General features: G+C 41.0%; 3 protein-coding genes across 6 annotated transcripts in view; 2 read left to right on the forward strand and 1 right to left on the reverse strand.

The window, feature by feature from the left end:
• The window catches only part of LOC103251897 (connector enhancer of kinase suppressor of ras 2), a 145,670-nt gene extending 142,516 nt beyond the window's left edge, over positions 1-3,154 (forward strand). For all 4 annotated transcript variants that reach the window (XM_021708796.1, XM_021708797.1, XM_021708799.1 and 1 more), the window contains one exon: positions 1,830-3,154. In XM_021708796.1, the coding sequence (XP_021564471.1) occupies positions 1,830-1,834 (5 nt within the window). In that variant the 3' untranslated portion in view covers positions 1,835-3,154. The remainder of the gene's footprint in view (positions 1-1,829) is intronic.
• Positions 3,155-5,012: 1,858 nt separating this feature from the next.
• On the forward strand, positions 5,013-14,758 carry LOC110594857 (connector enhancer of kinase suppressor of ras 2-like). The gene is made up of 3 exons (XM_021708801.1): positions 5,013-6,453; positions 9,445-9,638; positions 12,369-14,758. The coding sequence occupies exons 1-3, from the start codon at positions 6,420-6,422 to the stop codon at positions 12,582-12,584; spliced, it is 444 nt and encodes a 147-aa protein (XP_021564476.1). The 5' UTR covers positions 5,013-6,419; the 3' UTR covers positions 12,585-14,758.
• A 550-nt stretch (positions 14,759-15,308) lies between these two features.
• Positions 15,309-18,579, reverse strand: KLHL34 (kelch like family member 34). The gene has a single exon (XM_008050514.2). The coding sequence runs from the start codon at positions 18,070-18,072 to the stop codon at positions 16,138-16,140; it is 1,935 nt and encodes a 644-aa protein (XP_008048705.1). The 5' UTR covers positions 18,073-18,579; the 3' UTR covers positions 15,309-16,137.
• Between the last annotated feature and the right edge of the window lie 2,463 nt (positions 18,580-21,042).

Raw genomic sequence — 21,042 nt, forward strand, 5'->3', positions numbered from 1 at the left:
ATAAAGGGTACCTGATCCTCAACCAGGGTAAGTGAGGACCACTTGCAGGCCCAAACTTCACCTGCACATACATTACTTATGTACCTCATTTTGACTTGTACCCCACATCTTTAAAATAAAGTGTTTTTTTAAAAAGCACCCGTCACCCCTGCCTCTACCCTTGAGATATTGTAGCTTGCTAGTATAACCACTACTAGTTGAAGAGATACCCTGTCCTAGGAAGTTATCTTCTCTTTTGCAAATATACATGGACTGATAACAAGCTATAGTCATTTTGAAATAGTAATTCTTTCCACCATTCTGTACTCTGGAAAGGAGCTAGATTGAGCAGATATTTCCAGTCGCTTGGAGTACAATTCAGCAATCCTGTAGAAATAATGTATTAAAATGTTACTAAGCATAACTTGATTACCAGAGCTCTAGTTCAACTTAGCATGAGTTAAATGGGCATTAGAGAATGTATACTAGAAATTTAGCCACTCATGTAACATTGTATCTGCTGGGCAAGAAGGATGTGTTCAAAACAATTTACAAAATGTTTGAATTGCATAGATAAATTAAAAACACTTTAAACTTAGAAATGACCTTGTGCCCAAGGTTAGATTGCCTCTGATTCTGCAGTTTGAAATTCCACGACCTTATGAAACAAAGTAGTAGAAGCTAGAGCTAGCAATCCAGTGTTATTATATTCTAAAAATAATAATAATAAGGTATTGTGTTTCGTTTCATTTGACTTACATATGGAGATTACTTAGATTCCATCCCCTTTTCTGCCAAAAAAAGTATGATATGATAGACAACAATGAGTTCTGCTGATTTCTGAACTATGCTGCATCTTGTTTTCTAGATACCAGTGCTTTGGGCAACATGTGTTTTTCCCTATTTTCTAAGGGAAGAAGTAATGACTAACATGCTTTCTCTACTCCCTCTCCCAATTTGTTCCTTCTTAATATAACTCAAAAAATACTACAGGATGTTGCAGATAAAAATCTACACCAGACTAGAGATTCAAAATGTTGCTGATTTTATGCCTGCTGAATCCAATATTTGGGTTCCTCACCATCCAAAATAAAATGAACTAAAAGAGACTGCAGTTTACTTTATCCAAATTGTTCTTAATTTCTCAGGTCATTCAGAAACGTCAGACCCTTCCAGTTTCTTAACTCCTTGCCATGTGGCTTATGATCATATGTAAAGTTATTATTTCATCACATGTCCTCTGTTACCGCCCTTCATTTCTCTGCATTTTATATTGTTCAGCATGCAGCCTCCTCATCGGAGTGATACTAGCTAGGCTTTCTAGTATCTCACCAATTAGGACGTGGTAGCATATATATCAGGGTAGTCAAATAGGCTCCTGATTTAAAGAGCAAAAAAAATTTTCTTTCTAATTCTTGATTGGATGAATTTGAGGAAAGAGCCTGTATAAAAATACACTTTAATTTTCTTGAAAAGCTGGTCATTTTACATGTGCATGGAGAATATTTTTAACATGAATTTTCTAATTAAAATTATAGATGTGCATATATAAGTGTAGAGGTGGGAAAAGATTTATCTACACTGTGTGTTATTATATATATTTGGAAGATTCACATTTCCAAACAACCAAGCTTAAAGCAAAAGGTGTCCCATTTATGGCCAAGTAGACTTGCATGCCAACAGAAAGACATTATGGTATTAAAACCATATGCAATTCTAGCCATATTTTTTTCTATTTTTTCTTCATGGGTATTGCATGATGGTATTTCTAATACAAATACTAATTTGCTTTGGAAATAATGGCACTCGCAGGTCTTTCATCATATTGTATCACTGCTTTATCATATTAGGCTAATACACTGCGAGAGTTGGTAGAACCTCTCCATGCCAAATCGGATCCACTTCTGTTGGCACTCAACCCATTGGACTCACAGATTGATAAGCTAATGTTTAGAGAATTTAGATCGGAGAGAGTCGGCACGGCGCAGACTCAACATCAACCTCTTGCAAGCAACTAAAATGGCCTCGTCCTTGCTGTTTATAACAGAAAACAGACTTGTAAAAAGCTTAGATCATCAAGTGTTTTGGATTGGGGGCCTCCCTAAAGGGATACTAAGAGGGGCAGGCCACTCTAAAGAAGAATGCGAGCTTTCTGCATTGGGACTAGCATAAGATCAAAGCCAATCAAGATGGAGCACAGTAACAGAAAACTGCGTTTCTGTGGGAGAACAGAAGGGGAAAGGGTCTTGACTGGGGAAGGGCTCTGTGTGGTGACACTTCAGTTGTGTTCTCCTGACACCAGGAAAAGAGAGGGATCAGCTCCAATAAATAGAAAATCCTGGCTGTTTAATGGACTCCGGTGGCCTCTTTAAGGCAAAGCAGAGGAAACAAATTCTGTATTAAGTGTATTTTGCATTTTTAAAATTGCCGTGCTGTATTGTACTAAATTAAGTGTACTCTATTAAGGCAAGGTATACACAACTTGCTTTGAAACATAATATGTTTATTCTATTATAAAGTGTATTCAGGTGCAACACAGAGACTGCTTTTGGTGACACTAATGAAGAAAATTCCTCATGCCAGGCTTTATTAGAATCCTCAGCTAAAATCCTAACTTTCTCCTTTTTTCTTGGCACTTGTATACAAGTGGTATTGCTTCTTAGGGCAGGCATGAGCTATTCTTCTCTGTAAAATATTTCATATCTATAGGCTGTGGTTTTCCTTTTTGAAAAAGTATTTTGTCTGGATGTCTTTCAAACTAGCTTCAGATATTATTTAATACTGTGTAACTGGGTCTCCTATGGCTCAATATTGCATATTTTTCTTCTGTAGTGGATGTGAAATTTCCTTTAGTTGAATAAGATACACTGTAATAATTCAATGCTAATTAATGGATATTTCATACTGTGCAATGAAGAGATGATTTAACACTGTATTTTGAAATGTTTTTTTCTTCCTGTCACCGCAGTGTGTGGTATTGCATAATGTGAATACCTGTAAAAATATAAATTACTTAAAAATAAAAATATGACCAATTGGTATTAGATCTTTTTAGATAGCTAAATAATTTGCTAAGTATGCTTGATAGTAAATATCTTTCTAAAGAGAAGTAGTCAACGCTTCTTTCTCACAAATGGAATTTGTGTTGTGAATAAAATCACATTGATCTGCCTTACAATTGCCTCTGTGCTCTAAACATTTTAATGTGTTTGTAAGTATATATAAAAAATGATGGTTCTGGTATGTAGAAATCCATCAAAAAGCATTTTATTGGCATTTAACATTTATAGAATTGTCTTGGGTCATTCTCCCTGTTTAAGTCAAAGTAAAATTTTATGATCTGAAGAATTTCAGATTTTTCTCATTAAAGAATATGGTGACTCCACATTAATGTTAAAATATAATCATCTCTTACCTTTGGTTTTAAACTATCACCTTTATGAATTCCTGCCTAAGAGCCAGGTCCCTTGACCTCCATGTCTCTGCCGATTGAATTTTCTAAATTCTGTGGGTAAACCTAGATTCTGTCATATACGTTTGTGATTGTCCTTCAAAGAACCTTTCCTTCTTTGGACTAATAAATCAATGCTAGGGACACCAAGATTTTGCCATGTGAACTACATTGTCATAAAAATTACTGTAGTGCCCTGAAAATTCGACCATCATCATATATCTGTATCATTAAACCACAAAATTTAGCAGAAATTACATGCTCAGAGAAAGAAGTATATAATAAACTTTAGTTGTATCTCTTTTGTCACATCCTTACGGAAGTAAGATTTACTGTTGCAAAGAAGGAATTGACAGACACATGTACTGGCCATACATGATTCTGGTGAAGCACATTGTCATTCTTACAAGATTGAGCTTTACATGTTCCTCTTTACACATAGCAATGTTGGTAGAGCCACCCAAACTGTCCTTTAAAAAGGAGGGATTTTGGCCGGGCTCGGTGGCTCAGCCTGTAATCCCGCGCCTTTGGGAGGCTGAGGTGAGTGGATTGCCTGAGCCCTTGGGTTCAAGACCCGCCTGGGCAGCGAGACCTCATCTCTACAATAAATCAAAACAAAATCAGCCGGGCGTGGTAGTGCATGCCTGTAATTCCAGCTACTCGGAAGGCTGAGGCGGAAGGATCGCCGGAGCCCAGCAGGTCGAGGCTGTGGTGGCCGGGAGCGGCCACTGCACTCCAGTCTGGGCGACCAAGTGAGACTCCAACTCAAAAAAAAAAACAAAAAAAAAAAGAGGAGGGATTTTTTTCTCACTAAAATATATTTTTTAATCAGATAAATTATTGCCCTATAGTAATGCTTAGGTATTGTTATTTTGCCTGATGAAAGTAAAAAAAGAAATTACCTCTAAGTAATTGATAAGTGGCAGGTAGTTGATTACAGAGGGAGGACTAAAAGCCAGCATTTCAATTCTTACATTTTTTTCTGCTAAACTGCCCTCCACACCCTCCCTCCTCAGTTTTATAATGCTAGGCATATCTAATTGACTTATATAAAAGCAGAAACTAAGAGAGCTAATGCTTAATTATAAAACAATTCAAATTATAATATAAACCCCTGAATACTTAATCATCTTTAGCATAAGACCTACAAAGACATTAAATCCCTTAAAAGTTTGTCACCTTACATATAAATAAGTTATTCATTATGGCATGCCAGTAAATTAGTGTTCATAGAAAATATTCCTGTGGTTTCAATGCAAATGTTAATTGCCCTTTGTGACAAGAATAGTGTTTCATATACTTGATATCATTAGCCTGGAAACATTAAAACACTCTGCAGTTGTACAAGAACGAATGTCTCTCAAATTTGATTGGTGACTAATGCTACTATGTCCAGCCTTCTCTCCCATTTATGAGTAAATCTTTTCCAAACTTCTGGCCTTATTACACAGCTGTGTTGTGGAAGGAACAACTGTTTCCTCGAGGACATCATTGTCCAATTTTAAAAGAGCACAGTTCCCTCCCAAAATATGTACCAGAACTTACTGTCCATCATTGGTTTAGTTCTGCAAGAGCCCAACTGCTATACTCATATGTTTTGTTTTCATTTTTTACTCTCCTTCAATATTGTCATCACAGGGTTGGGGAACTGGGAAGGATATTAGAGTAAGATTCTAGGTCACCAAGTTTTTATTCTTCTTAATTTTCACCACGGGAACATGAATGATGTTACAAAACAGATTGTCCTAGTAATTACACAGTCACCTGATAGGGAATCTCTTTGGATACTTTGTATATAAAGTAGAGAAAACCATCACTTTGTTTGAACACATTGGGTGCATGAGGCACTGTGCCAGGTAGAAGAATGGGAAGTGCAAATTTGAGACGAATTCCACTCATGGGAAAGTCACAGTCTAGGTCTTCGAAGGAGGGCACATGGGTCCATTAAGGTACAGGAAGAAAAAACATTGGAATTTCTCCTTGGGTTTTATATCTCTTTTGAATTTATTTTCTGTGTATGTTTTACAACATCTGTCTATTAATGTAGAATAAGACATGTATATAAGCTTCTGTTCTATAATGCAAAAGTGTTTTAACTTATCAGGGTGCACAATCAAAAAAAAGTTTGGAAACCACTGAACCTGAATGTAAAGAAATACGTCAGTCAAAGATTTTTTTGGTATTTGAAAAATACATTATCATCTTCTTATACGCAATTTGCAAGAGATTCTAACAAACTAGTATTTTTCATTAGCTAATCTTTTCTTTGAACTTTTCTTTATCACTTACGACCCAGAGGTCACATGCAACCTGAAAAAAGCAAACAATGAACTGTTGTGATATTCTCTACATTCCTAGATTCGTACTATTTCATAGTGGAGCAGAATATAAATGAGACAATAAAGAGGACCTCTTTTCACCCTGCCAAGTATGGCACACCCAGAAATGACCCTCCCTGGCACACAATACAAGTTAATTCATCAATAACTTAATTGTGATCCTCAAATCTATCAGTCAATGAAATTTTATATAGAAAAGGGAACTTTGTATGCACTCTTTGCTTTAATAAAACTGGAATAAAAGCTATGTAATCTGGTAAAGGACTAATTTGCATATTATAAACATAAATATAATTTTGAGGGAAATTTATTTCTGCATGGGTCCAGATTTCCTGAATAAATTACATACAGATTAAAATTTCATTATAGCAGTGATACACTTCCTTATTAGGAATCACGGAAGGTTCCTATGTATGTCCTGTGATTTGAACGTGGTCTCTACACTTTGCCAGCTTTCAGAAAACATTCATTCAAATTGCAAAAGAGCTGGTTTTTAGCCAGTGTTCCAATGGCTGAACTGGCATGTTGAAAGAAAATCAATCAGGAAGCAGACCTCACCAAGTGCTTGCCTCCTTTTCCAAAGCAAGCCTCTTCTAAAGGAAGAAAAAGCAAGGGTTGAAAACAGAAGCCTGAAGAGAAGTGAGAAGGAGATGAAGAGGAGGGCAAAAAGAGAAGAAAAGAAAGGTGCTTTCATATTTTCAGTTGCAACAGTAGCTCAAATTGACTTAATTGGTATTCATCTGAGAAAAATCAAGGAAACCAATTGAAATTATAAAAGAAAATAAAGGTCTGTTTTTGTCTTGAATGTTGAGTTCTGTGTTGTTTTGACTGTTGAGCACAGTGAATCAGACTTATAATGTGACTCTGCCCCTCACCCCCCTCTTTCGAAAATAAAATGACTCTTTGTCTAGTCTTAAAATGTTAAGTAATCGATGGCATTTTGTGGTAGCCTGGCATCTCAGTCTCTCATCCTTACTCATCCCACTGCTGTGTCTTGTGCAGTGTTGCATATGTATATGATGTGGAGGGGATTGTGGTCGGGGGGGGCGGGCTTACTTATCTCTGATAGAAACCACAAGAACCCATTACTATACTTGGAAATGTTTCTGTGTTCCGTCTCATTGTGATTGCTTGTTCACATGTGCTGCTCAGAGATAAATTCATACTCAGTTCTTCTTACAGCTGTCATACTTACAGATTCTTTGCACAACTATGTTGTCTTTTGATTGAATGCTTTTCTCCCCTGTAACAGCAAGAAGGGGGGAAATTTTTCAGTGTTTATTGTTTAACAGCTGTGTATGTCACTTTTTATATTGAATACTCACTCTTCCTTCTTAAAGTAAAATTACATTGAAATGTTATAAAAATAAATCATCTGCCCAGTATTTCACAAACTTTAAGGATTGAGGGAAAAGAAAACTGGGTTAAAAATGTTTTAAACAAAATATATATTCCCTATAGTGTTAGGTAACATGGAGGAAGTTTCTCTTAAAATAAAAATTTACTATGTAAAAATACTTCTGCCTCCCTTAAATCCTAAAACTATTATCTGAATCCCTTTTTTCCTTCATATTCTTTCTAGAGCTGAAAAAGTAATAATAGATTAAGCTACCTGATACCTTAACTACTATAATTCACATCTGTTAGGACTCCCATTTCCACCTTACCCTTTGCTCTATGAAATTACGTCTGGCTTTAGATGCAGTATTGCCTTGAGGTAAAAAGAATGCCATAACTACTAAATAATTTCTTGAGGTCTTTTTCCTGGCCTACCATTTTCTGAAATGGAATTATGCTGTTCAAATATGCTTGTTTTCACAACTCTATTTAGTTACTCTGAATGATCATATAATTTTGTGCCGTCCTCATTCCAAACTATTCTGAGTTAAAATTCCCTATCTTGCTTCCATCTTGCTTTTAGTCTTTCGTCCCCCATTCCTCAAAATCCTCTAGGTGTCAAAAACATATGAGGATGAGCCAATAGAGAATTAAAAAGCAGTTATTTAAAGAGATTTTTGGATTTTTCTATTATAGTTCTAACTTATGTGGGTAGGAAATTAAAATCCATATAAAGGACTTAGTGATAGCATGTACTGATTAAAACAAATAATTTTTTAATAGAAGGATTCAGTGATCATAACTGCCATTAGTTGCTAACAATCTCAGTAGCAGAGCCAAAAGTTAAATATGGAATTTAAATAAAGTTTTTTTGTAATCTTAAAGGTGATCCCATCAGGTAAAAGTACTGTATGTTTTGGGCTTTTTCAGAGCAGTTTTAGATATACTCATTTTTTTAAATTTTTGAATGTTACATTTTAAGGGAGTCTCACATCTATTTGCATCTACTGCTAAAAACATGGTTTAAAAAATTACTGAAAAAATTGGCAGTAGAATTCTTGTTAAAATTATAGATTCAGAGGCCAGACTGCCCAGTTGGAATTCTAGCTCCACCACTTACTAAGTGTGACCTTCAGCAAGGTACTTCCCTGCTATAAAATTAAGATCAAATAGATCTGCTCTTAGTACTGTTGTGAGGATTAAATGAGATCATGAATGTTAAGCATTTACCCTACTGCCTGGCACATCTAAATGTTAAATAGTAGTATTACCAATTAGGGAATCTTTTTTTGTAACTGTCAGAAATCCTAAAATATTCACATGGACAATGGTGGAATGAACAACATTACATGTTTACTCCTTGAGCCAATATAATTACTTAAATATGATTCTGGCTAGTTAGTAAAAGAAACATGATACAGCTCTAATTCAGTCTAATATTCCAAGCAAAATCCTAGTTCATCTGTGTTTATCATTATTGAGAAAGATATGACGCTAGTATCCAGGCAATTAAAAAACAAGATGAGAGTTTTATTTGTTCAGCTAGATCTAAGATCCTTATTGAACTAGTCTCTAATTTTTTTTCAAAAATATTTAATTGGAGTATTTTTTTCACAGGTCTTACAAATGCTAAGCAGCTACTCTTAGTATGTACCGCATTTCCCCCTATATTTGCATATAAACATATTCCCATATTTAATCTTCATTAAGACATTATTGATAATTTATGATAAATCACTACAATATGCAAAGCATTACTATAGCATTCACATGAAACCTAATAATCTATGGCACAACTGGAAGATTTTTATGATCAAATATACTCCAGAAAATGCCATTCCATCTTATGAAGTCTGTAAAAATGTAAAAATCAGTTCATTCAGTATTGCTAAACTGGGAACACTCTATTAATCACCATTTTTATGCTTATCAGTATAATGATAAGGGATATTCATTAATATTTTAAAATAAATTGTGTGCAGGATTGTTTCTATGTTGTGTACATTTTGTACTCTAATTCTTTGAACTTAATGGACTCAAGATATATAGGATGATTTGCTACCCAGAGAATATTTGGTTAACCAAATAATTCTATTATTTGATCGTTCTAAAACAATCAGCTGACTATCGTTAATGTTACCCAATGTAACCAGCAGCAGTGGGTTTTTGTTGTTGTTTTTTAATAATAGTGTTTTCAGTCATTCATTATCCTGTTTTCAGATAGTTCTGATTTTTAGTAGGTTTTTGGGGTGTCAAATAACTGTTTATTACAATGGATTCATCTCTCTCTCTCTCTCTCTCTCTCTCTCTCTCTCTCTCTCTCTTTGAACATTGCAGGTGAAAGAGAAGAAATATTAGGAGACTCATTGCAAGATTTATACAGGGCACTGGAGCAAGCCAGTCTGTCACCGCTAGGAGAGCATCGTATTTCAACCAAGATGGAATATAAGCTATCATTTATAAAAAGATGTAAAGATCCAGTAATGAATGAAAAACTACACAGGCTGAGAATTCTCAAAAGCACTTTAAAGGTAAGATATTAAATGGAAGAAGAAATTTTTTTGGAAGAGATTTATTCTTGAACTCAAAGTGGATTACCAGATACTATAGGTTAAGAAATACAAAATGTGAGTGGATTGCCTGAGCCCACGGATTCGAGACCCACCTGGGCAACTTGGCGAGACTTCATCTCTACAATAAATCAAAAAATTAGCTGGGTGTGATAGCGCGCGTCTGTAGTTCCAGCTACTGGGAAGGCTGAGGGGGAAGGATTGCTGGAGCCCAGCAGGTGGAGGTTGCGACAGTCTGGGCGACAGAGTGAGATTCCAACTCAAAAAAAAAAGAAATACAAAATGAGGACTGGGGAGAGGAAGAGGTAAACAGGAAGTGCCTGGAGTTGGGCTGTTTCTATGTCATAATAAGTGTATTGGTAGAGGAGATTATCTTAACTTTTCATTAACGTCTCAAAGCACTGATTAAATGTTACATGACTTAGTTCTAGGAAAAAACAGGATGTGATTAACTTTTTTTTCGCCAACAATGCAAGGCTGGTGTTATTTCTCAGTCTTTCAATTTCCTAAAATAAATATACCGTGTAGTGTAATTATTAGCAGTATTAAAAGAACACAGCATGCGTGCAGAATGCAATAGTAGGTGCTGAAAGAGTGTGAGGTATTCGTTGTTTCCCACATGAACTACAGCGCACTTGGAGTGAAGCCATGGTGATTCAGGCTCCATGTAGACATTTTAGAATTGTTCTGTTTATGTGATCAGCTCCCAACTTCCATGTTACTTTTGTATTAGACATTTCTGTAAGTGCTCACATTGTCCCCAATCTCCTTAGATGGAAATATTGGGGAGGAGGTGGTGAGGACAGGGGAGTAGAGAGGCAGGAGATTGAAGAAAGAAGCTGACAAATGAGCCCCTCTCACCATGTGGAGGGAGGCTGAAAGAGAGGGCCTACCACTACCTGAGCAGGCTCTGCACCCTTAACAAAATCAAAACCAGAAAAGAACTATCATACAGTGCACACACCACAGTAAGTTCAAGAAACAAAAGGTCAAAGAGCTCCTTTGGGAAATGTTTCAGATCTATAGCATGCTACGGAGATTTTAAAATTTCAAAATACAGGTGAGTACCAAAGAGATAAACAAAATAGAAATTCAGTGATTTGAAAATATTTCAAGTACCAAGCACCCAAGTTTGCAGAGGCAATTTAGCTTTTAATCGGTAGTCATGCAAATACTACTGCAAATCCAGGGGACAGTGTAATGGACTTTTGGTAACTAAGACCAGCATTTTTGAGAGTGCTATAAAATGCATAAGAATAATTCCAGCAACCAACCCTACTCCAAAGATATCCTCAACCTCCCACCTTATCGAGCCTCTCCCTTTCCCCCATTCAGTTCTAAACTGCTTGACTTAGAAGACAGACAAGCAGGCATTTTAAAACAGGTCAGGCTCATAGATCTTAAAGCCCTACTTCTCTTCCTTTATCTTGAAGCCCTTTGCCCCTTGCCCCTGTCTTTTATGCTTTGTAGATTCCCTCAAAACATTTTCTTCCAGTGACAGAAATACGAGCTACTGCTGTTGTGCAATTCAATAAGTATTGATGAATCATAAGGTACATGATGCTGTGCTCAACTCTCTGGGGTAAAGAAAGATAATGAAAAATACACTGTAAAAAAAAATCCCTCATTGATACAAATGTACTATAGAACCCTATACTTTTGCTGTGGAAAATTAAACGGGACTAAAATCTTCCATTAGAGAAGAACAACTGACCAAGCAACCCTGGATGTGTCTAGTTCCTAGAATTTGAACACACCTCCTCACCAAGCACAGATCTCAGATTCCACCTCAGGCAACTCTCAACATCCTCAGTTCCAGCCCTCTTCCATATTGTCTGGTCTCGCTGACCAGAACAACTTCTTAGGCACCTTGCTCTCTTCTTTCCCTCCCAACTGTAGCTGGCCCAGAGGCGTGCCTTCTCACTTCCTGTAAACATGTACTTCCCTAACCCTTCCATGGGTCCTTAAAAGGCAGGATTGAGCTTCACAAACTGTCTTAGCCTCGTCTCCTCTGTCCCCTTCCACCTGGAAAAGTCTCTCCTTCCACAAGTGATAGTTGTACCTTGGTGACTTACCAAAATGAAGCTTAGTCTTCAGCTGAAACCCAGCCTCCAACATGGAAGGGGGAGCCATTCCTCATTACAGGCCCCTAGTGCCATAGTAAGGGAGCCATAACATTTACACAACAAGAATTATTTATTTGTGGTAACATGTGGGCCATGCTCACTCTCATTCAAGCACGAGAAGTTTACTATATAGCAAGAGAGATAGTACAGATTCTGAAGCAGCCCAGAAGATAGAATGTGGTAGTCCACTCAGTGACGGTGATGTAGTAGTATAGGGACACAAATGAGGGAGAGAAAACCTTTTTTCCTAGTGCTTATGGAAGTCTTCAAGAAATGAGAGGCTTTTAAACTGGATCTTAAAGAATGAGGAAGGTTTCCATAGGCAGAGATGGGCAACAGCACAGGCCAAGAGAAACAAAAACCACAGAGAATGGGCAAAACAAGGCATTCCTCAGGTGTAGAAAAAGGTACACTAGGATTTCAGTCCAGAGCAGAGTGTGAGTATACCAACCAGAGCCCCTTCTTATGGGCTTCTCAATTTTAATTTTTTGCCTATTAACTTTTTATTTTCAACTTGGATAAAAGTTTGTCTCCATCTTAACTGTTGATTCCTTTTGCTTTTCAGGCTAGAGAAGGGGAAGTAGCCATTATTGACAAAGTCCTAGATAATCCAGACTTGACATCTAAGGAATTCCAACAATGGAAGCAGATGTACCTCGACCTTTTCTTGGATATCTGTCAAAATACCACCTCAAATGACCCACTAAGTATTTCTTCTGAAGTAGATGTAATCACTTCCTCTCTAACACACACTCATTCATACATTGAAACGCATGTGTAAGTGTATTTTGACTTCAGGCTATCTAGTACCTGCTGGTACCCTGAACAAGTATATAAGGTAGTTTTTATATCAATGTGTGGGACACTTGACAAGCTATACTTTAATGTTACCAAACTATCTGAAACAAACCATATATGGTCACAATACCACTATCTTTAATGAGCATTTGCATATTTTATATGCAGTCAGTGCTCAGCTTATGTTTACCATGTGCAAAATCAACTATCTTTAATGACTTAAAATTAACTTTTGCAAACAATCTGAATACAGGTGGTCTTCAAGTAGTAAAACCACAAAAAGGCAGTTTTCTATCTAAGGTCATCTTTTCTCCCTTTAAGTTAATTTTATATAAACAAGACTTCAAAAGTAAATCACATTTTTTCAGATGCAGACATCCTGTGGGTGGGAAAGAATTTAAACCTTTTTTATATTTATTAAAATGTTCTAAGAATTTTCTTAAACATTGCACAAAGTTTAATGCTGTAGTTTTATTTTTGTGAAATGTAGATGCGCATACAAGAGCTAAGCAAAATAGAAGAGCATCGAAATAAGAAAAGTTCAGGTATCTAATATTCGTCTTAATAGTCTATTAACTTGTGAAAGCTAGTTAATGGAAATACTATTCCAAATCTATGAGAACACTTAATGGTGTATCAGGGCAAAGCTTTGTAAGATGTTTTTGTAACTAAGAACAAAATTGAAGATAGAGCTGCTTTATTTTCTTGGTTTAAATCTTCCTTTATTTTTGTAGTGATGAAATGCTGATTGTGTACAGAAGAATTTGAGAATGGATTTTTTAAAACAGACTTAACTCACCCAGAAAGGCAGCTAATAGCTATATATATATAATTTCAGCCCAAACTCATGTTTTTAAACACCAATTCTTAAAAGACAAGGTATAAACTTGAAATGAATGAACTTTTCAGTTAGTCTCCAATTTTTCCATAGTCCAAACTAAACTTATGTAATTATACTCCAGGCAGGGAAGTATAATATGTTTAGTTACAGACTGATGTGTGTTACAAATAGAAAACAATATTGAAAAATAAAAATGTACTTCTCTCCTAAGGAGCAAGGGGGTGATGGTCGAGAGATGTCACACTGAATTACATGAGAGAAATAATTTAGAGGTTTTCCTAGCTTCATGAATTGTTCTATAGAGTGGATGAAGTCTATGGAAAAGTCCTCTTCATATATTTCCATTTATAAGCGTCTCGTTTTTGAAAGTGATCACAGCATGAAAATGACTGTGCTGCTTTTTAGTGTCTGGCTGCATAACGTACAAGTCACAATTTGCTGTTTTTTCAGAAGGAGGAAGGGACCCTCCTTTACTATTCTATATCCTAAAATCTACTTCTAATCAGCTTTATACTGTTGCCTGTACAGCTCAGTGAATGTACTTTCATCTTTAAGAGTTCAGATATATGCCAGTGATATTTTTGCTGTAGAGGAGAAAGTAAAAACTCCACAGCGGGGATCTTTTTCTTTGCTTTTGAAACCACCATTGAATCACTATCGTTTTGCAGACTTTGCACAACTGTACAGGAGAGTGGCCTTTCTACAGCACATTTTCAGTAATCCTATATTTAGTCAAAATGGATGAGAAATCATGTATTAATGTTTGTATGGAATTTTGGGTCCAGTGTAATATTTTTATCATTTAAAAAAAAACTATTTGTAAAAACATTTATTTACTGCATGAATATTGACGCAGATTAAATTTGTGGGATTTTGTATATGTAAAAAACAAAAACAAACAAACAAACAAACAAAAAAACCAACCTCTTGTCCTAAAATGAAGTGTGCTTGTTACAGGTGTTTAGATTTATTGGTGTTTACTAGACCAAATGTGTATGTTCACTTTAAAATATCTGTACCTGATGGATGTGTCAAGTATACAGTGGCCAGGTTTGTGGCCTATAAACAGCAAGCAGTTGATGGGAAGACTAGCTCTGTTGCTACTAAGCAGCTTTTATTTTTTAAAGTCAGCTCTGTTGTTTCAACTGGTAAAAATGAAACAAATGAATTTTACCAGACTCGTGGCTAGCCTAGCATGGAAGAGACCTTTTAACACTATATAATATATGTACATTTTATTGCATTCGTATCAAATCTAGGAGAGAGGCAGCACTGTAAACTGAAGTCAAATAAATTCAGCTCTTAATGAATCCTTATAAAGCACCTACTTTATTCATGCAAAGTTCTCACCATATTTGTGACCTAATCACACAGCCACCACTCCTCACTCCAGTTATGAATTCTAACTTTTCCACCTCATTTAAAGCAGCCAGAAGCAGCACTTGTTCAGTGTATACAAGTATCTTCTCTGAGACCCTGAAAAATCAAACTGATTTCCCATTTGCCTGGCACAAACTTTAAAACTTTAGCTACTCTTTCCTTTCTCTGTGATTCTTTTAGGGAAGTGTGGGGGGCGGGGGACACCAAAAGTAATTATCTTTTACAAATATAGCCTACAGCATATCTGCAGAATGAGCAATTTTTTTTTTTTTTTTTTTTTTTTTGAGTCGGAGTCTCACTCTGTCGCCCAGACTGGAGTGCAGTGGCCGCTTCCGGCCACCGCAGCCTCGACCTGCTGGGCTCCGGCGATCCTTCCGCCTCAGCCTTCCAAGTAGCCGGAATTACAGGCATGCGCTACCACGCCAGGCTGATTTTTTTATTTATTGTAGAGATGAGGTCTCACTGCCCAGGCGGGTCTCGAACCCACGGGCTCAGGCAATTCACTCACCTCAGCCTCCCAAAGACGCGGGATTACAGGCTGAGTCACCGAGCCCAGCTTCAGAATGAGCATTCAAAGAGGATGAAATAAGTAAATTCTGGTTTGGTTTGGTTAGATATTCCACTTAACCAGAGGAGCCTGATTATCATGGCTAAGGCATGGTGAAATATGGTGTAAAACCAATAAAGTCAGGGCAAAGGCAGCCTTAGCAGGTGGGGATTGGTGACAAATTTTTAACCAAGGATACTTACTAGAAAAAAAAGTGCTTAGAGATTCTTTTCCCCTCTCAGTTCCTTAGTTATATCAAACCATCAGAGCAGAACTATAACCATGGCTCTGGTTCATAAAATCATAGTTACAATGAATCATGCCATTTAACCAAGGCACTTTCCCTTCAGTATTTATTCCGAGAATGCGTCTTCTAGGACTTTATTACAGCCTTTATAGCCAACAATTTTGGGGGTTTTGTATATAACTTCCTGTGGTACATTTTTTTGGCACAAAAGTGGTCACTGTTTTGCACCTAGGGAAACTATAAGAGGGAAAATAAGGTCCTTTTATTTGCAAAAGTCTATCTCTGGCACCACTCGAGTCTTTCTAAGCTCTCTGGAGCTGATTCATATATTCTTCTATTTGACCCCCTCCTATCTCCCATTCCCAGCTTAAGGGGAAATTTCCTCTGTGTCCAAGGCATTGTTTGCCTCCTTAACCTTCAGAAGCCACTCTGCTCCCAGTGTCCCATTCTTAGGAAAAGCCCTTCTGTCTGGTCAAGCGCGACTTTCTTCTCTGTTTCGGGGGGTACCTGGACTAACCCATTCAGCCCAGCAGTAAATCAAGCGGTTCTCCAGGTTCTCCCTCCTTCTCCTTGTCCCCATCTTCGGCCAGCTGCAGCACTGCGCACTGCAGGCTGCTCCAGGCCCAGGGCAGCGCGCAGCCAATGTCCTCCCAGCGGTCCAAATCGAGGTCATAGCCCACCACGTTGCGCGTAGGCACCTGGCGCGAGTCCCGCCACTTGAGGCCACCGAGCAGCAGGGCGGTCTCCTCCACCACTGCTAGCCCATAGCAGAACCGGTCGTAGGGCAGCGGCCGCAACCGAGTCCACTGGTCCGCGTCAGGGTCATAGCGCTCGATCTCAGAGAAGGGCTCGTATCGCCCCAGAAAAGCAAATACTGCGCCGCGCAGCACCGCCATGTGGTGCCCAAAGCGGGCCGTGCCCATGGGCGCCCTCTTGCTCCACGCCCGCTCCCCAGCGCCCAGGGCATACAAGTCCCGGAGGCTGCTTGCGCCGCCCTCGCTTCTCCCCGACTTGCCCCCGGAGATGTACACAATACCGCGGTCCCCGACGGCCCCCGCGTGGCCGTGCAGCGCCCGCGGCAGCGATTCGGCCACCATCCAGCGGTCTCGGCGCAGGTCGTACATCTCTACTGAGGCTAGCGCCTCGCCGCCTGCACCCAGGCCCCCGACAGCCAGGAGCCTCTCGCCCACGACGCCACACCAGAAGTGGGCCCGAGCTTCCCGCATGGCGGGCGCCTCTGTCCAAGCGTGGAAGCGCGGATCGAAACGATGCACTTGGGCTGTGACTGCCTGAGGGCCGTCGACCAGGACAGAGGAAGCACTGCCAGAAGGGCTCTTCCCACCCAGAACAAACAGGAAGTTGCCCACAGTACACACGCTGTGCCCCAGCAGCGGTGCAGGCAACTGGGTAAGGCTGTGCCAGCGGTGATTGTACACGTCGAAAGCCACCACGTTCTGCGTGAGCTCCCACTCCTCCTCTTCCTCCTCCTCTAACTCTTCCTCTTCCTCCTCCTCGGGCTCCACTAAGCCGCCCTGGCCCCTAGCTGGCCCCCTCGGGGCAGCGACCTCCTCGGTCACCGCCTTCCGCGCCCTACGCCCCCCGACCAACAAGATGCGGGTCTGGGGACTCCGGACACTGGTCTGCTCGCTTTGCATGAGCGGTTGACGGGAGGGCGCAGTGTGGTAGTTGAGGGCCTGGATGATGAGACCCTTCACCCGGGCGGGTAGCGCAAGACCTGAGCCCGAGTACACGCGCCGCAGCACGTCAGCAGGCACCAGGCCGAAGCGGACACGCTCCAGCAGCACTGTGCAGTGCGCCAAGCGCTCCGCCGCGGGCTCCTGCCGTAGCCAGGCCAGTGCCAGGCTCAGCAGCCGGGCCTCAGACACCTGAGCCACGTCGGAGGCACCCAGTACGGCCCGTAGAGACACGGGGTTGAGTTCTAGAAGTCCCGAGGGGCCCGCGCCCTGTGCCAGCAGCTCCCGCAGGTGGCGCACGATGCAGCGCTCGGCCTCGTCCAGAGTGTGCGCTAAGCCAAAGCGCGCGGCCACGTTGGCGGCAAAGCAGCAATTCTCTGGAGCTAGCTGGCGCTCCAGGTAGCGCCCACACAGTCCCAGGGCCTCGGTGACCTGAAGGTAGCTGGCGGCCTCCAGAGTGTCTTCTACTGTGTCCATGGAGAGCGACAGCCAGGCGGTGTAGATGAAGTCCAGCAGGCGCTGCAGGCCAGCTGCAGACGGCACATGCAGGTGGATCACGCGGGCCCGGGATTCCTGTGTGTGGCTCTTGAACAGAGCCCTGAAGTAGTCGCTGGAACACGCCAGAAGAGACCTGTGCGCCGGGAATTCGCTGCCTTCGGCCTTCAGTGTCACGTCGCACAGGAAGCCCTCGGCACGCAAGGCCTGGTAGCCAGTAAGCAGCGCGCCGCCGTGAGCTTTGCAGTAAGAAAGGAAGTAACTCATTATGCCCAGGGCGGGAAGAGGCTAGGCAGGACCTGGGACCTGCCGGGCTGAACCAGAGTCATCCCAGGGCGCGACACTCCCAGGACCCCCGCTTGAGCCGCAGACCCCCTAGCAGGGGCCCATTTTTGCCTGCTCAGCTTAAAACCTGAGGCTCCTTCATCCAGATCCGCAGACTGCCCTTTGCCCCTCTCAGAGCAAATCCGGTCTGGGAACGTTTTCCAAAAGTCCCTAGTAGCAGAGGGTGCGGAGTTTGGAGGCTTCCGGGAAGTGTAGGGCTTGATTTCCAGGGCTACTGAGGCTGCCAGCGCGTTGCCCAAAGCCCCCTCCCCAGCCCAATGTGGAGAGCCCACACCTGCACGCCAGGGGCGGCGATGGCCGCGCACCATCACCTGGAAGAACTGAGTTACCGGTGGACTCCGAGGGTGCTGGATCTCCGACGGCGCAGAGTTGGGACGTCCTGGGAGTGCGAGGCGAGGGCTCTGACCTCCCGGGGGTGGACGAACAGGACGAGTTCTGCGGGCACCCAAGAGGGCTGGAGACAACTGGTTACGGGACGGGGTGGGGGGGTGAGCTTGTTCCGCGCGGAGGATCAAATCAAAGCCTGGGGGATTAGGAAGGGGAGGGCGTGGGTCAGAGCAGCGGGTCAGAGGCGTGATTGGGCGCTGCACATAACATGCCGGTAGCTCACAGCGACAGGAATAGCGCGCCGCCTCGGCCTCCAGGGCGCGCCCCGCCCTGCACCGGGACTGCTGGCTGCGAACCGAGGGCACAGGCGCGCGAGAAGCGGCCCAGGCCAAGGGCTTGACTCCGGCGACCTGACTGGCCATCAGTTACCGAAGTGTCCCCAGGAACACGACTGGGGACTGGGATGGGGCAGGGGTGGCGGCAGGAGCTCACTGGAAAGGCAGGAGTCCCCCGAGTTCCTGGGCCTGTTGGTGTCCGGGGGGGTGCCTGGCTGGGCCGGAGGAGTGTCGACCTCCCGGTGCCCCTGTGTCTGGGAAGGAAGCCATGGCTCAACTTTCTGCTTTGAAGAGGCTCTAATTAATCCAGCGGGGGAGAGGATTAAGCGGCGACTTTGCGCGCTGACACCCAGTAGGCGGCTGTGAGCGGAGGAGACACTGGCGGGAACCACGCCGGGGAGAATCCCAGGCTCCCTGGCGGCGGTGCTAGGTAACATGTCCCTCACCTGGACTCACCCTTGCTTGATGCTGGGCCTACTCTTGTGCCCTTCCAGAGGTAGCTCGCGTCTCCTGGGCTGGGCTGCTTTATTTCACATTCCACATTGAGGAAATTTACTCCCGCGCTCGTTCCCCGACCCCAGCTGAGTTCTCTCTTCCTGTTCTTGGACCCATCTCTTTGCAACATGGACAAGTACATTGTAGGTAACTTGGATTTTCTGCTGTTGAAAATAATCTCTGCCTTTTAGAAAATAATTCGTTTCCATTTCTCTTGCTAACTTTCCACGCTCTGGATCTAATTGCTGGCTGCTGCAGCCCCAATGCCATGACGAGATAATGGGCAGTAAGGTTGTAAAGCTAGGTAGAGTTTCGTAGGACTCCTCTTCATAGAGCTATTTTCATAAGACACACTCAGCACAGAAGTAATGATGACTAAAACCACCCCGATCTTAGGAAAGCATCTTTCCATCCTACTCTTAAATAACTAAATGATTAATATAACTTGGCTTTTATTTGCCAATTTGGAAACTTCTGTCTGTTTTGCTTTCATCTAGAATAGATTTTTCTGTTTTCTAATGCAACCCTTCCAGCAGTCTGTTTTTGATGAGCCTTTTGAGGACATCTGAAATAATGTGTGTTTCTGACAGTTGGGGTTCTATTTCATAGGGGAAAAAAGTCTAAGAAAGGATTAAAATTCTGTCATTTCCTGTCTGGTATGCCACTGATACTTACAAGGTCTCCAATTAGAAGTAATTCTTTAAGTGCATAAAAGTATTAGTAAAACGATTTTGCTGTCAAACGTGGAACTAACTGTATTATGACTTAAACTAGCCAAATTATAAAATGCAGGCAGAAGCTTCACTTGGGCTTCCTTAAACTCCAGAGTCTAACAATATTCCAATTTGAATTCCTAGTGTTAGAGCTACAGATGGGTTCAGAGGGGGCACTGGTTTTTGTGGGGACTTGGTGGGGGTGAGCATTAAAATTTTTGGTTCACAAGTAAAATGCCAGTTGGGTTCACTTTGCACAAATCTACATTTTGAGTTTAAATGTCCTGTACTCCACCTAATAGAATTTTGCTAGAAGGGATTTTAGAAATCATTTAGTCAAACAGTGTCTCCCTTTTCTCTGAAATCTCGTTTTTCTTTTTAAACAAATGTGTCAAATGAGCCCCAGAGAGAGTACAGTTTGTCTAGATGACTTGGATATTGGTTACCGAGTCTGTACCAGAATCCAGGGCTGCCTCACCACTATATTTTGTGACCTTGTGTATGATAAAAATAAAATAGTGTAACATGCAATCAGTTTATTTAAACCAAATATTCAGTGTGTTAAAGTGCGTTTATCACTTTATCAACTTAAAGCTGCTTAAGTATGGTTTTTTAAACAGCATATTTTTAACCCAGAAACTGGATCGCATCCCAACAGATCTACCCATCACCACACATTCAGATTGAATCTAGAATGTCACACTTACTTGAAAATAAAGATGCCGTAGAAGACTTTAAACTCTTAACATCAAAAATACAGTTTGACCTGTGTGTGTGTTTCTTGCTAGCCCAACATGCTACCTTAAAGTATTTTGCTGTTGAGGAAATGATGAACTGTGTTAACTGGAAACATTTTTATATGAGATGTGTTTATATTGCCTTGTTTACAAAATGTAACTGTCACTCTATCTAAAAAAATCATTGTCCTTTGAGTAATTTTATGGAAAATATCAATATTTTAACTTCTGTGCAATATCAAGTACGCTAAATAAAACTTCAGTGTGTGTTTAAGTTGTTATAGA

The sequence above is a fragment of the Carlito syrichta genome, unplaced genomic scaffold (assembly GCF_000164805.1).
Source record: "Carlito syrichta isolate Samal-C Ts95f unplaced genomic scaffold, Tarsius_syrichta-2.0.1 Scaffold148222, whole genome shotgun sequence".
NCBI lineage: Eukaryota > Metazoa > Chordata > Mammalia > Primates > Tarsiidae > Carlito > Carlito syrichta.

Excerpts from the sequence above, each read along its gene's own strand:
- LOC110594857 (XM_021708801.1), top strand. The coding sequence starts at position 6,420 with ATGAAGAGGAGGGCAAAAAGAGAAGAAAAGAAAG. Across the intron at positions 6,454-9,444 it reads AAAAAGAGAAGAAAAGAAAG|GTGAAAGAGAAGAAATATTA; the intron begins GTGCTTTCATAT and ends TGAACATTGCAG. Across the intron at positions 9,639-12,368 it reads TTCTCAAAAGCACTTTAAAG|GCTAGAGAAGGGGAAGTAGC; the intron begins GTAAGATATTAA and ends TTTGCTTTTCAG.
- KLHL34 (XM_008050514.2), bottom strand. The coding sequence starts at position 18,072 with ATGAGTTACTTCCTTTCTTACTGCAAAGCTCACGGCGGCGCGCTGCTT.